At 64.0% G+C, this 13929-nt stretch overlaps 1 protein-coding gene across 1 annotated transcript; it reads right to left on the bottom strand.

Annotated features, from left to right (window-relative positions):
- Positions 1 to 1464: 1464 nt before the first annotated feature.
- On the bottom strand, positions 1465 to 13222 carry CTSD (cathepsin D). The gene is made up of 9 exons (XM_003281336.4): positions 13022 to 13222; positions 10524 to 10683; positions 8732 to 8855; positions 8182 to 8300; positions 6549 to 6781; positions 3614 to 3736; positions 2710 to 2854; positions 2519 to 2617; positions 1465 to 2380 (listed from the first exon to the last, which is right to left on the bottom strand). The coding sequence occupies exons 1-9, from the start codon at positions 13087 to 13089 to the stop codon at positions 2213 to 2215; spliced, it is 1239 nt and encodes a 412-aa protein (XP_003281384.1). The 5' UTR covers positions 13090 to 13222; the 3' UTR covers positions 1465 to 2212.
- Positions 13223 to 13929: the final 707 nt, after the last annotated feature.

Below are 13929 nucleotides of genomic sequence, written 5' to 3'. Positions count from 1 at the left end.
ACCACTGAGAGGGAGCCAGGGGCTGCCGGGCAGAGCCAGGGCCCAGCCAAACTCGGCACAGTCAGCATTCATGTGACTGTGCTGGGCTCCCCAAGGGCCTGGGCTCCAGCATCCCCTCTGCTAGGGGTTTCTGGTTACAACCCAGTCTAGACAGGGGAAACTCCAGGCTCGGGGTCCAGTCACCAGCTAGAAAACCACGGAGGAACCTGGGGTCAGACTCCACGGCCCCGAGAATCCTGCCGGGCTGGAGGGAGCCCTCAGAGCAACCCCAGGGCAGCAGCCGTGAAGATGGGAGCTGGACGGAGCTGACAAGCTGCAGAGGGAGGGAGACGGGCAGAATGGGACGGGGCGGGGACAACAGGGCACGGCTGCCTCCTTGCACCTCCGCCCTCCCGGGCCTCGGTGCACAAAGCATCTGATGACAGGACATTTGCCTCCCCAGAAGCCCTGCCAGGCCCCGCAGAGCTCTGCCCGGCTCTGCTCAGATTTCAGGCATGCCAAATGCTAGGCATGTGTTTCCAAGCCTCCGTGCCACCCTGGGTAAACGTTCTTGCTCCAGGTGTCTGCTGTGGCATGGCTCTGGAGTGCAAGCCCTGGAGCCCCTCGGGAGGAAGGCCAAGGCAGCCACCACCCTCAGGCGGAGGCATCAAGATAATGGCAAGTGTCACATCTGCCTCATCTTCTAACCCGTTGGGGTGGGGCTCGAGGGGGCTCTAAGTGACTCCAGAGCTACTGATCCCAAAAGGAACTCTGCTCCCACCACCACATGCCCACAAACTCCTACTTACCCGTTAAAACCCCAGGGGCTGCTACCACTGCATCCGGGCACATGCTTCCAACCCCTCCCCTCCCAGCAGAACAAGCGAACCGCGTTATCAGCCTGGGCATCTGTGACTGTGGCAACTGTGGCTGGAGAGGACTTGTGTCCAATCCCTGCAACCGTGACCCCGGGCAGGCTTGCTTGGTGCCAGCTCGGCTCACTGCACACAAAGCCACTTCTAGGGCCTGGGAGGCAAGAAGGCCCAGCTAGGCCAGCCACCTATGCCACCTGGGGCCATTTCTTTCCCAGGACAAGAGGGCTGAGGAGGGTGACTGGTAGTCCTGCTCTGATGGCACCCGAGGGCAGAAATATCCTGTTCAAGTGCCATGGCCGCCTGGCTGGGCCACCTCCCTGAAATCACTCCTCAAGGCTGGCACTCACACTAGACACCCTGAAGCCCCAGCCAAGGCCACATCCTGCCAGCCACTGCTCCAGACCTGGGAACAAGTCGGTCCCCGCTGGCCGACCAGGCTGGAGCCCATGGGCTGGGCAGGGCAGGGCAGGGGGCCATAGGCCCAGGGCACCCCAAATGCTTGTCCCGGTGCTGCCCTGAGTCAGCTGCCGTGCCGGCTTCGCACTACCCACCCCCCGTCCCCATCCCAGGTTGGAGCCACCCCTGAGCAAGCACAGAGCACACCAGCACAGAGGGAGCCAACAACTGTATTTCCACGTCAGCTGGGGCTCTCAGCCGCCCAAGGGGAGGACAGCAGAGGTCAGCTGCAGAGGAAGGCTGGCGCCAGCCCCCAATCCCAACCCCACCTCCAGGCCAATAAATGCCCCTGGGACAGGCTCAGTCCCAGGACGACCCTGCAGGCTCCACAAGGTGGGTTTTGTCCCCTCTCACTCCTTCCAGCTCATCCTCAGGCCTCTAGTGGCCTCATCCTCAATGGGCCAGGACACTGGACGGGTAGGGGTGGCAGAGCTCAGCTGGGCCCAAGCTGGGCAGAGGGGCCCTCAGGCAGGGCAGGTTTCCAAGGGAGGGCCCGGGAGGACGGCCTGGTGTGGGGTAGGGGCTCAGCCCAGTGGGTGCTAGTAGGGCTGGGGAGGGGACTCCCTGGAGATGAAGGGAGCCCCAGGATACACAAGCTCAGCTGCCAAGCTTGGGCGGGGTCTTCCAATGCGTGAAACAGATCTGTGCTTCAGATCAGCTCTATCCCCACCAAACAGATGGACAAATGGACAGGCAGGCAGCATTTCTGAACCCAGGGAGGGGAAAACCACAGAACAAAACAGCAAGTCGGGCTTGGGCCACCGGCTTCCAGGGCGCCCAGGACAGTGGGCGGGGAGTGTGCAGGTGTGTGTCAGTGTGTGTGGGAGGGGGCCGCGGGGCCAGAGGCCTCCTACTCCGGGACTCTCCTCTGTTTCTGTGCTGGCGCGTGGACGGCTTGGGAACTAGAGGCGGGCAGCCTCGGCGAAGCCCACCCTGTTGTTGTCGCGGTCAAACACGGTGTAGTAGCGGCCGATGAAGACGTCACCCAGGATCCAGAGTGGCCCGCTGGGTGGTGGGATGTCCATGCCCATGAAGCCGCTCAGGCAGAGGGTCTTCCCGGCCTGCGACACCTGGGATGGCCCTGGTGGTCAGCACCCAGGCCTGGCACCACCCACCCCCCCCCCCCAACCTGTTGCCCGCTCACCTGGAGCGTGCGCCCCCTCACCGCCCGCTCACCTGGGGCGTGTGGCACCCCATTGCCTGCTCACCTTGAGTGTGTAGTCCTCTGGGGACAGCTTGTAGCCTTTGCCTCCCAGCTTCAGTGTGATCGCGGGCAGGGTGGACACCTTCTCACAGGGGATCATGTACTAAGAGGGGTCAGAGCAGTGTCAGGGTGGTAGAGGTGGCCTTGGGGCTCCCCCTGCCAGCCCCAGCCCCAGCCCCAGCCCCCGGCGCTCACCTCGCCCTGGATCAGCGGCACGGCCCCGATGGCCTTCTGCAGCTCGCGCACCTCATCCACGGGGCCCACCATGAGGGAAGTGCCTGTGTCCACAATGGCCTCACAGCCCTCCTTGCACAGGGTCAGCCCACTGGCCACCTCCACCCTGCAGGGAGTCAGGGCGTGAGGCCCCTGCCTGGACTGGAGTGTGCCCTGGGGGCCCAGTGCCCCTCCCTGGGAGCCCCTCCCCTGGCTGGGCTGCACTTTCCTCCTCTCAGGGCTCCTGGATGCACAGGGAGCTGTAAGCCCTCCAGGGCGAAGGGTGGGAGAGGAGACCCAGAGTGGTAGGGGGGTGGGAGACCCTCAGGTGGTGGTGAGAGGGATGGAGGGGATGGAGGAGCATAGAGGGATGGAGGGGCAAAGAGGGATGGAGGGGATGGAGGGGCATAGAGGGATGGAGGTGATGGAGGGATGGAGGGGATGGAGGGGCATAGAGGGATGGAGGGGCATGGAGGGATGGAGGGGATGGAGGGGCATAGAGGGATGGAGGGGCATAGAGGGATGGAGGGGCATGGAGGGATGGAAGGGATGGAGGGGATGGAGGATCATGGAGGGTCATAGAGAGTCACAGAGGGATGAGGGGATGGAGGGATGGACAGATAGACGGACAGAAGAGATGGTAGGTCATGGAGAGTCACAGAGGCATGGAGGAAATGGAGGGATGGAGGGATGGAGGGGATAGAGGGGATGGAGGCGATGGGGGGCATGGAGGGGCATGGAGGACTGGTCCGACCCCATCTCTTTCTTGCCCAGCTCCACTACTCCCCACATGCAACCCCCGCCTGCAGAACCGCGGTCCTCCAGGGTCCCCACACGCCACCCCCACCCACAGAACCCAGGGGAGCCGACTGCAGCCACTACTCACTGGTCCAGGTGGACCTGCCAGTAGGCCTTGCGGGTGACATTCAGGTAGGACAGAGAACCCTTGTAATACTTGGAGTCTGTGCCACCCAGCATCAGCTCACCCCCGGGCTGCGCATCTGGGTCCCTAGGAGGAAAAGGAAGGGAGGAGTCAGCTGCCACTCCACCCCCCAAGCACAAGAGTGCCAGGTCAGGAGTAAGGGGGTGAATGTGGCAATCAGGGAGAGCTTCCTGAAGGAGGGGCCTTTCTGAACCTGTAGGGATGGAAAGGCCCAGAAGGCAGGAGGAGGGAGGGACTCCCTTCTTCCTGGGGTGGGGCTGCTCTGCGTGGGCCCCGCCTGGCCCAGAAGAGGTTTTCCTCAACCCTCAGGTTCTCCTGGTCTGCTCAGGAGCCAAGGTTCAGCCAGACATCAGGGTCAAGGCTGGGGGCAGACAAGGAAGTGAACACCAGGAGCCCAGTGGGGAGGACCCTGTCTGTCTGTCTGTCTGTCTGTCTGGAAGAAAAACCAAGGAAGGCTTCCAGGAGGAGGTGATGGCACAATCTGGGAAGTTGGGATGGCTGGTTCTGGCCACAGGGCCTCTGCACTGGCTGCTCCTGGGAACACCCTCCACCTGCATCCTCGAGCCACGTCCGCTCATCTCCCCCTCATTCAGACCACTGATGGCCAGCAAAGGTGCTTCTGGGCAGGAGCGCACTGCACTTCCTAGGACCTGCAGCCCATGTCGCCCGGGTTCGTTTCTAAACATTGCTCAAGTACAAGCTTTCAACGCAGCAAATCCTGCTGGTCCCGTTAGAGAAGCTCTCCGTGTCTGGGGCAGTTCTGCCATCCCACCAGGGCATCTGCAGCTAAGCTGGCCACCATCCTGCTGCCCGTCACTCGAGGCAGCACCAGGCCTGACCCAGTCCTCCCAGCACTGCTCGGGGCCTCCGCCCTCCTCCAGCCTCCTCCGCCTTCGTCTCCTGTCAACACCTCTGCAATCCCAAGTGTAGAAACCTGATCAGCGCCTCCCATCCCTCCTCTCCTCACCAAACATGCTTTCAGAAGCCCTCAGACCCTCCCTCCTGCCTGGCTTCACTTCTTGCCCAAGCTGCTGCCTTGAGACTACATCTGGGCACTCACAACTGTGTGCGCCTCCCCACCTGGGCACTCAGTCTGTGTGCCCCTCCCTCCACCTGGCACTCATGCCTGTGTATCCCTCCCCCGACCTGGGTACTCATACTGTGTGCCCCTCACCCACATGGGCATTCACACTGTGTGCCCCTCCCCCCACCGGGCACTCACACTGTGTGCCCCTCCCCCAACCTGGGCACTCAGTGTGCCCCTCCCCCCACCTGGGCACTCACAGTGTGCCCCTCTCCCACCTGTCATTCACACTGTGTGCCCCTCCCCCCACCTGGGTACTCACACTGTGCACCCCTCCCCCCACCTAGGCACTGTGTGCCCCTCCCCCCACATGGGTACTCACACTGTGTACCCTCCCCCACCTGTCACTCACACTGTGTGCCCCTCCCCCCACCTGGGTACTCACACTGTGTACCTCTCCCCCCACCTGGGCACTCACACTGTGTGCCCCTCCCTCCACCTAGGCACTCACACTGTGTGCCCCTCCCCTACCTGTCACTCACACTGTGTACCCCTCCCCCCACCTGGGCACTCACACTGTGTACCCCTCCCCCCACCTGGGTACTCACACCATGTGCTCCTCCCCCCAACCTGGGCACTCAGTCTGTGTACCCATCCCCCACATGGGCACTCATGCTGTGTGCCCCCTCCCCCACATGGACACTCACACCTGTGTGCCCCTCCCCCACATGGGCATTCATGCCTGTGTCCCCCTCCCTGACCTGGGCACTCATGCCTGCATGCCCTCTTGCCCTCAGGGTACCCCTTTTCACCTCGCTGCCTCCCCTGTGCCCCAAGGCTACCGGGGAAATGGTCCAGCCAGTTCACCTGTGTCCTGGCCTCTAGTGAGCAGCTTAGCCCTGGGTGTTGCTAAGGAGTATTCACTGCCCAGGCAAGGGGCAGAGCAAAGAGGCCTGGCCAGCCCTACAGCTGGAATTCTGCCAGAAGTGCCCCAAGGTCAGGGGTCAGGCCTAGAGACTCCAAGTGCCAAGTGAGCCACGTACGTGAGGTAAACCTGCCCCTGTCGGCCCTGGAAAGTGTGGGGCAGTGACCAGGCGCAGCTCACGGCAGGAGGCCGCTGGCTGACACGCTGCCTACCCCCAAAACAAAAGCCCCCAACCCCCAGCCACCCCTCTTACGTGGAACCCTCCACTCAGGTCTGCCCGAGAAGAGGAAACTAACTGAGGCTGAGGTCCCCTTCCCAAGGTCACCTGACCATGAGTCACCCATGCTGGAGCAGCGGCTGCAGGTGGGGGCCGTGGGGGAGAACCCTTTTCCCAGAAGGAAGGGCCCCCATGTTCCTCCTCGAGGGCAGCCAGCACCTGCTGGGGACGCCCACAGAGCTGCTCGCCGCGTGGTGCTGGGGACCCATACCCACCCAAGGTCACCTCCCCGGGGATCCCCAGTCCCCTGGGTACCACGCCCCCTCTCCACCATCAGCAACCCTGGGACCAGGACCACATGTGCCCATCACCAGGTCCGGGGACCGATGGGCCGACTGAACCAAGAGGAACTGCCACGACCCCTGACCTGCGTCCATTCTCATAGGGAGGCCCAGCTGCCAACGTCCCAGGACCCACAGCCTGGCCCGAGCCTCTCCCACTGGGAGACCCTGGCCAAACAGCTTTCTCTGTGATGCCACTTACTCCTCTGCGGCCAACCCCTGCCTCCCAGATGCCCTGAGGTCAGAGGTGAGGAGCTCTGGCCACAGCAACAGGAAGGGGGCAGCACTGAGTGGGGGTGCCTAGAAGGCTCCCAGTCCAGCCCCGCCCTGCCTCCCAGCAACGCTGAGCGAGAGGGAACCCATGCGCCCACCTGTTCAGGTAGAAGGAGAAGATGTTCTGGTCCACCAGCTTCTGCTGCATCAGATTGTCGAAGACCGGCAGCACGTTGTTGACGGAGATGCGGGGATAGGCCATGCCCAGGATGCCGTCGAACTTGGCTGCGATGAAGGTGATGCCTGGCTGCTTGGTGGCCTCCCCGAAGACCTGCCTCTCCACTTTGACACTGCCCAGGGCAGAGGCTGACGATGCTGACTGGCAGGGCACCTGCAGGCCAGGGCAGGGTCAGTGGGCAGCAGACAGGCTGAGCCCTACACCCCTCCCTGAGCATAAGGCTACAAAACCCAGCTCAATGGATGCCCATCTCACACGTGACGGGGCCCAGAGGGCCCAGAAGAAAGGGCGGGAAACCCTGAGCTGAACACTGCTGGGGATGGGGACACGGGGTATAGTGGGGGCCTCTTCATAGGAGTCATCAGGGCTTGGTTTAACGAGATGGGAACCAGGCAGGAGCACAGACGGGCAGACCCCTTGCTCCTCTCCCTGCTCTGAACTCTTGTTCCCACCACCAATGACAGGCAGGTCCTGCTCCTGCCCTCAGCGCTGGGAACAAGAGAGAGCCTGGGCCAGAGCCCGAGAGACGGGGAACCTGCCGACCCCATCCCAAACTCACAGCCATGCTGCCCCCTTCCCCTTCTCTGCCTGTCCCCTCCCCCAGCCCTGGATGCGGCTGCAGAGAGAGAACACGGCCAGAGCAGGATGTGGGAACAGAACGACAGCTTGAGGCTGACACAGGGCAGAGGGGGTGGAAGAGGGCAGACGGGGCAATTTCCTGTTGAGGCTGAGCAGGGCCCAGACAGGAGGGCTCTGAGGAGCCCCGTGTGCAGACCTGGACTCCAGCCCAGCAGGGACTGTTAGGAGCAGCTCCAGCTGGAGGAAGGGGCCTCTTCCTGGGTCCCTGGGCCTGCAGGGCGGCCCTGCTGCCCTGCTGGCCCGCTCCAGAGCCGGGGGCTGTGTCACTGTCCTATAACTCCTGAACCCCTTGCGGCCTGGCCCACCCCCAGCAGACAGCTCCGAGGTGAGAACTCACTGAGGCCCAGGCAGGGTGACAAGGGCCAGCTCACCCTCTCCTTGGGCAGGGAGTTGCTCTGCACAGGGCCCTGAGGATGGTGGAGTGCAGGCGGGGCCCCCAACAGCCACTGCTGCTTCCCCTCCCTCGCCCTCCCAGGCTCCTGCAGGTGTCTCTCCGCCAGCAGCCCCCACAGCAGGTTCCTGGCACATCCTCCCAACCCCAAGCCTCCCCAGGCCCTCGGCCTGCTGCAGGGACCCTGTGCAGCCCGAGGTCCAGCCCTCAACACCTGCTGGCACCTCAAACCCAATGTGCCAAAAAGAGCCCAATCAATCTGCCCTGTCCTCCCTCCCACTCATTGTGGCCTGACTCCGGGGACCCCTGCCCCTGTACCCCCTGGGTTTGAGGCTGTCCCTCCAGCCTGCACACGACCAGGCCCATTCCCAGGCCCCTCCTCACCCTGCTGACTGCCCCGGCCACCTGAGGGCTGGGGTTGGGCTGGGATCACCGAGCCCCCCCTTTCAACCACACACCCACAGTGGGTGAACCCCACACCCTGGCACCCTCGAGTCCTGGGAAAGGCCCCAGAGGGACTCACCGACACGGTGTCCTGGCTCAGGTACCCGGAGAGGCTGCCCGAGCCATAGTGGATGTCAAACGAGGTGCCATTCTTCACATAGGTGCTGGACTTGTCGCTGTTGTACTTGTGATGGATCCCTGACCCGGGCGACAAGGGGGCCCGCCGGTCATCCCGCAGCCCACGCCATGGCCATGGCCCTCCCATCCCCCTGCAATCTACCATGGAGCCCACACCACCCCCCAGGCTGCCTCCCCAGGGTGGGATTTGGAGGGGATCTGAGGCCCACCATCATGCCAGAGCCCCAGGACTGTGGGCTGTGACCCCGGGCCTCCCTCCCAGCCACAGCTGGCTCCCTCTGCAGCCACCCCAGCCCCAGCGCTGCTGAGAGCAAGACCACAGCTGGTGGTTCACCCAGAAAGCCAGTGGCTGGAGCAGGGTGGAGGGCTGGCCTGGCTCATGGGGCCAAGAGGCAGGAGAAGTGCGTTGCCCAAGTGATTCCTGAGTCAGCCCTGCGGCGACATCCCCAAAGGGCAGGACCTGGGCAACGGGGCCGGGGTGTGTGACTCACAGCAAGCGATGTCCAGCAGTTTGCAGTGGACGGAGGGGACCCACAGGTTGGAGGAGCCTGTGTCGAAGACGACCGTGAAGCACTGGGGGGGCGTCCCAATGCCAATCTCCCCGTAGTACTGGGCCTGGCAGGGGACAGGGTCCGTCAGAGATGGGAGAGGGGGCCCCATCTCCCCACTGGGCCTCAGAAGGCCCGGCTGTCCCCAGAGCCGAGCCCTGAAGGCCCATGCTGGAGGGAGGGGCATCACGGGGCCCACAGCTGCCAACAGCCACCCACTCCCACTTGCTCAGCCTGCAAGGAAGATGGGCCAGGTCCCCAGCCCTCGGTCCTAATGCCCACAGGTGCTTGGGGTATCCAGACCCCTAGGTTCTGACACCTACCCCTGCTTAATACATGGTGAGACTGAGGACTTCCCCACAAAAAAACAAGGCCAGAGGTCAAGCCAGGGTGGGGACAGACGTGGCCCTTGGCCTGAGCCCCGGGTGCAGGAAAGCCCAGCCTGGAAGGCTCCCCTGGTGGCCCGCGGTCCAGGGCCTGAAAAAGGAAGTGACTTCCTCCCCAGGTTGGGGCCATGTCAGGGTCTGATTCTGGGTGTCTCAGTGCCTGCCCTGCCCTCCAGGGTGAACTCCAAGCCTAGAGGGCTTAGAGGGGTTCAGCTGGTCAAGGGGAGAAGGTAAGCCTTAGAGTCACTGCCTGCCCAGCAACCCTGCCTTAATGGCCCAGGGCCTCAGTTTCCCCGTGTGTACACAGGGATAGCAGGGCCAGGTGGGGGTGCTGACTCCGGGATCAGGCAAGTACAAGGGGTCCCATGCCCGCTGAGCCTCTCAGGAAGCAGAGAGTAAGAGGGTCCTGGAGTTTGGGGTCGCCTGGGTGCCTGCTTCCCCCAGGATTGGAGCCTGGGCCACCGTCAGCCACCAGATTCCTGGCACCAGCCCAGCCCAGTGTTTCTCCAACTGCCTGGCTTCACGGAGCAGCAGCAGCTGCTGACTCATGGCCCCACGGAAGTGACCACTGGCAGGGGGAGACTCAGCAAATCTCCATGTGTGCATGTGCATGTGTGTGCACGCATGCATCTGCTTGCTCGCGCACTAGGGCGATCAGGAACTGACCAGTTGGGACCAGGCACATAGCGCCTGGTTCCCCCCAGTGCCCCCCTGGCCCAGTCACATGCCTGTGAGTCTTGGGCTTCCTGTCACAGCCAGGACTCGGGCCAAGCAGGACAGAGGGCAAGGCCCCCCCACAGTGGGCCAGAGCCCCGAGGCTGGACAGCAGGCTCTGGCCTCGAACTGACCCCACAGAGCTGGGACAAGGCTGACCAAGCCCCAGCTTGCTAGGTGGCTTCCAGAGTGCTCCACCTTGGATGCTGCTTCCCCCTGAAGGAGTAGTGGGCACAGGAGGGGCTGCTGCAAGAGGAAGAAGATGGGGAGGGGCTGGGGAGGCCACGAGTCACCACAGGCCTCCCAGCAGGACAGCGGTAAAAGGCTCCAGGGCAGCCGGCCACACTCAGGCAGGCCCAAGGACCGCCCCCACAGGTGAGCTAGCACCAAGGCCCAAGGCCACCCCCAATCACCCTCCCAGGCCCGAGCAGGACCAAGACCCTGCAACGACGGGGGCCAGTGGCAGGAGGTTCCAGGATGGGGAAGAGAGGAGTGTGGCTGAGCCTGGGCGCCACCGTGGCCAGGTGAGCCACTCAAACTGCGCTGCTGAGAACAGGAGGCGGAGTGTTCCCCACACTCCACGGAGCTCTCCTGACAGTGGCTCCGCTTGCAGCAGGGCTGAGACCCATACTCACGTCCATGTAGTTTTTCAGCACCTCGGGGACCGGCCCCTCGGTCACGGCTGGCAGCGCCTGGGAGTACTTCGAGCTGGGGCCTTTGGCGATCAGGTCCTCCACAGAGCCCCCCACCTCCGACATGGTCCGGCGAATGGACGTGAACTTGTGCAGCGGGATCCTGTCAACCAGGGGTCGGGGCATATCAGGGAGGCCCTCCGGCCTGCCGGCCGAGGCCGCCAACACTGCACATCCACCTGGAGGCCCCTGGGGAATCTCAGAGTCACCACAGCCAAAACCAAACTCCTGCCTGTCACCTGGAAACTGCTGGCCCAGCTCCCCCAAGTCAGTGAATGGCAACCCATTGCCCCCTCCAGGTTGCACAGGCCACAGTCCTAAGAAGTGGTCACCCGCCACCCACCTCAGCCCCACACACCCAAACTGGGGGCCAGTGTGCCCACCCCTCCTCTCCTCAGCCATTCTAGAGGCTCCAAAGCCCCCAAGGGTCTCCCATCCTCCCTCTGCACCTGCGCTGGTCTCTTCCAGGATGGTGGCCAGCATGGCTGCTCAGGGTGCTGGCGGGTACCTGTCACTCCTGCCCAAAGTGCTCTGAGGCAGCCCACTGTACCCAGCCCCCATACCTGCTCTCCACCCCCAGACACCTGCATGAAGGTGGCCCCACCTCCAGGCTGGCACTGGCAGCTCTGCCTGACCTTCTGGGTGGCCTCCTCTGGCCATCAGATGGGCCCTCCACACCACCTCCAGAAGCCCTCCTTGACTATCTGTCCTCCTCCACATGGACCCTGTGGCTGCCCGGTGCCCTCATCCCACACTCGTTCCTGTGCATCCGCCCCTCTCCTCACTCCATGCGGCTCCACAAAGTCCAGGACTGCACCTGGGGCCTTAGAGGCTTCTGTGCTCCCTCACCCACCGCCCTGCCTCCCCCGACAGCTGCACTCAGGGTACCCCTCCAGAGTCCTGTCACCCAGCACACCACCGGCCAGGGTGCAGGAGGGAGCTCCAGACTGAGGTCAGGGGTCCTGAGTTCCATACCCAGGAAGCGAGTAACAGAGAGAGGGGTCCCTGCCCCTCCCCCAGGGCCACTGGCCTTCCCCTTGGTGTGAACTGACTCCCTGTTCCAAGGAAGCTCCCCTGGGCTTTTAATCACTTAGATAAAACCTCTCCTTGACCTTGAGAGTTCAAGGTCATAGCCGGCTTTTCCTGGCTTGCCAAGGGCGTGGTCCGGGAAGATGAAATTATTGCCTAAGAGCTGGTGGGTTGGAAGAGCCCCAGGTTCTGTCCTGGGGGAGGGACACGCCCTCCAGGGACCCAGGAAGCAGGTGTAATAGTATCAGTCGCACAAGAGCTGGAATCAGGTGAGGGCTTGGATTCAGCTACCCTTCCCTCCAAGAAGCCCCAGCATCCTTTCCCCTCTGCTGTGTCCGCCCTCCTTGGAGAGGGGAGGCCTGTGGATAGGCTGGCAAGGTCAAGGCAGGCTCAGGCTTGTGGCTACTCCCCAACAACGACTTTAATTGGAGCTACCCGCCCCCGGACCGTTCCCCCACAGCCTTTGGTGAGGCTCAGTCCTACCCAGCCCACTGCTCCTGCTGGCCCAGCCAGCTCCAGCCCCTGCAGCCTTCTGACCTCACCCACCTGCCCAAGGGCAGTGGACCCATCGCAGATCCCAGGTCTCCCACAAAGGCCCAGAGCAAGGGTGGGGCAGGTGCCCAATAGGATGGGTCAGCATACCCCTCCTGGGAATGCAGGCTGCCTTGCAAGGGCTGGGGAGGGGGTCAAGGAAGCAGACTGCAGCATGGCCCTCCTCTGCCCAGCTGGTCAGGCATGGCCGGGCCCCATCCCATCCAGGCCCAATCAGTGGCCTCACCTGGCACAGGGGATCGGCCTGAGGAGCGTGTGGGCCTTACTGCAGCACAGCCCCAGGCCCGGGGTGGGTAAGCCGGCCCACTCCCCATGCCTCCTGCTCTCTCAGGGACATGGGAACTCCTAGCGTCTCGAGGGGCCTCCCAGCCCAGGGCCTGTGATAACAGCCGCTGGAGCAAACTTTTAAAGACCCCAGTTCACAGGTGGTAAAGGGGTCCCTAAGGAAATGGACTCGCCCATACTCGGGGGCTCTGGGGCCTGCACCTAGGTCTCCAGCAACAGGGGCGCTCAGTACAGACCCCAATTCCACCTGCCCCGAATGAGCACTACCTCCCCCCGCCCCGCCCCGTCTCCAGGGAGGCTGCGGTCAGTCTGCAGTCCTCAAGGTACAACCCAGGGTGGCATGGGGAAGAGGCATCTGGCGCCTCTGCCCCGAGTCCCCTGCACCTCCGGAGCCCGGCGCCCCGTAGGCAGGTGGTCCGTGCAGGAGGCCGCGCAGGGCGGCACAGGTGCATTCCAGCGCGGGGGGCGCAAGGGGCTCGTGGGGGCCGCAGGGGAGCGCGAAAGTCACCACAGGCCCCGGGACCTCGGCGCCGCGACCCCTGCCCGTCCCTGAGCCCCGGCCCCTGAGGCTTCACCTGACGAGCGCCGCGGTGGGTGCAGCCAGCAGGCAGAGGGCGAGCAGCAGAAGACTGGAGGGCTGCATGGCGGCGGCGGCGGGGTCGGAGAGGGTCGCCGAGGCCGCGCGCTTATAGCTGGGATGACGGCGCAGTTGGGCCGGATCAGCTGACCCGCGTGTTTGCACCCGGGCCGGTCACGTGGGCGCGGCCGGCGTGCGCGGGGCGGGGCGGAGCGGGGCCTGGCCTGGGCGGGGCGACCTCGGCGCACGCGCACAGCGCCCGGGGGTGCGCCTGCCGCGCCCACTGCTCCCGCCGCCCGCGCCGGCTCCCGCGCCAGCGGGGCCAGCCCGGCCCAAGTTCTGGGGTCTGGAGGATTCCTGTTTCGGCCTGGCCCGGGGTCGTGGGGCGGCCCACCCTGGAGGGCCCTGCGGGGTGACCCCTGTCCCGGCCGCCGCGGCCGTCCCCGCGTCCAGGCCTGCGCGGGGCGCTGCGCCGTGGGCTCCTGCACCTGCTCCTCCCGGCGCCCCCTCGTCCCCCTCCGAGACGCTCCCAGACATCCTCTCTGGAAGCCTCTTGCAAACCAAGGTTAAATTCAAAGTCCTCAGCCCACTTAATGGACCCTCCGCTCCTCTACAGGGCTTCCAGAGAAACCTGGAAAACCAGCTCAGGCCCTGCCGCAAAGGGGGTCGGACCTGCTCCGCCCTCTCCTTCTGGGCGCTGTGCTTAGAGACTCAGGCCTCACCGATGGCTCTGTAGCCTCCAGATCCCGAATTCCAACCTCACACTGGCACAGCCTCACGTGGCAGACAGCAGGCCCGAAGGCAGGCAAAGTATTCCACCCTAAAATACATTCCTTTCACATGTTTTGATATGGCCTTGCACAGCTGTCTCTTGAGGGGGCGAAATTCGCGTTTTCTAGAGAAGCT

The sequence above is a fragment of the Nomascus leucogenys genome, chromosome 4, assembly GCF_006542625.1.
Source record: "Nomascus leucogenys isolate Asia chromosome 4, Asia_NLE_v1, whole genome shotgun sequence".
In the NCBI taxonomy this organism is placed as follows: Eukaryota; Metazoa; Chordata; class Mammalia; order Primates; family Hylobatidae; genus Nomascus; species Nomascus leucogenys.
Note: the sequence above shows the minus strand (reverse complement) of the source record. Positions and strands in the feature narration are given on the sequence as shown.

Coding starts and splice junctions, on each gene's coding strand:
- CTSD (XM_003281336.4), bottom strand. CDS start 13,089: ATGCAGCCCTCCAGTCTTCTGCTGCTCGCCCTCTGCCTGCTGGCTGCA. Junction 8,856..10,523: donor TGCTGAAAAACTACATGGAC/GTGAGTATGGGT, acceptor GTCCCCTGCCAG/GCCCAGTACTACGGGGAGAT. Junction 2,381..2,518: donor CAGAGGACTACACACTCAAG/GTGAGCAGGCAA, acceptor GGGCCATCCCAG/GTGTCGCAGGCCGGGAAGAC.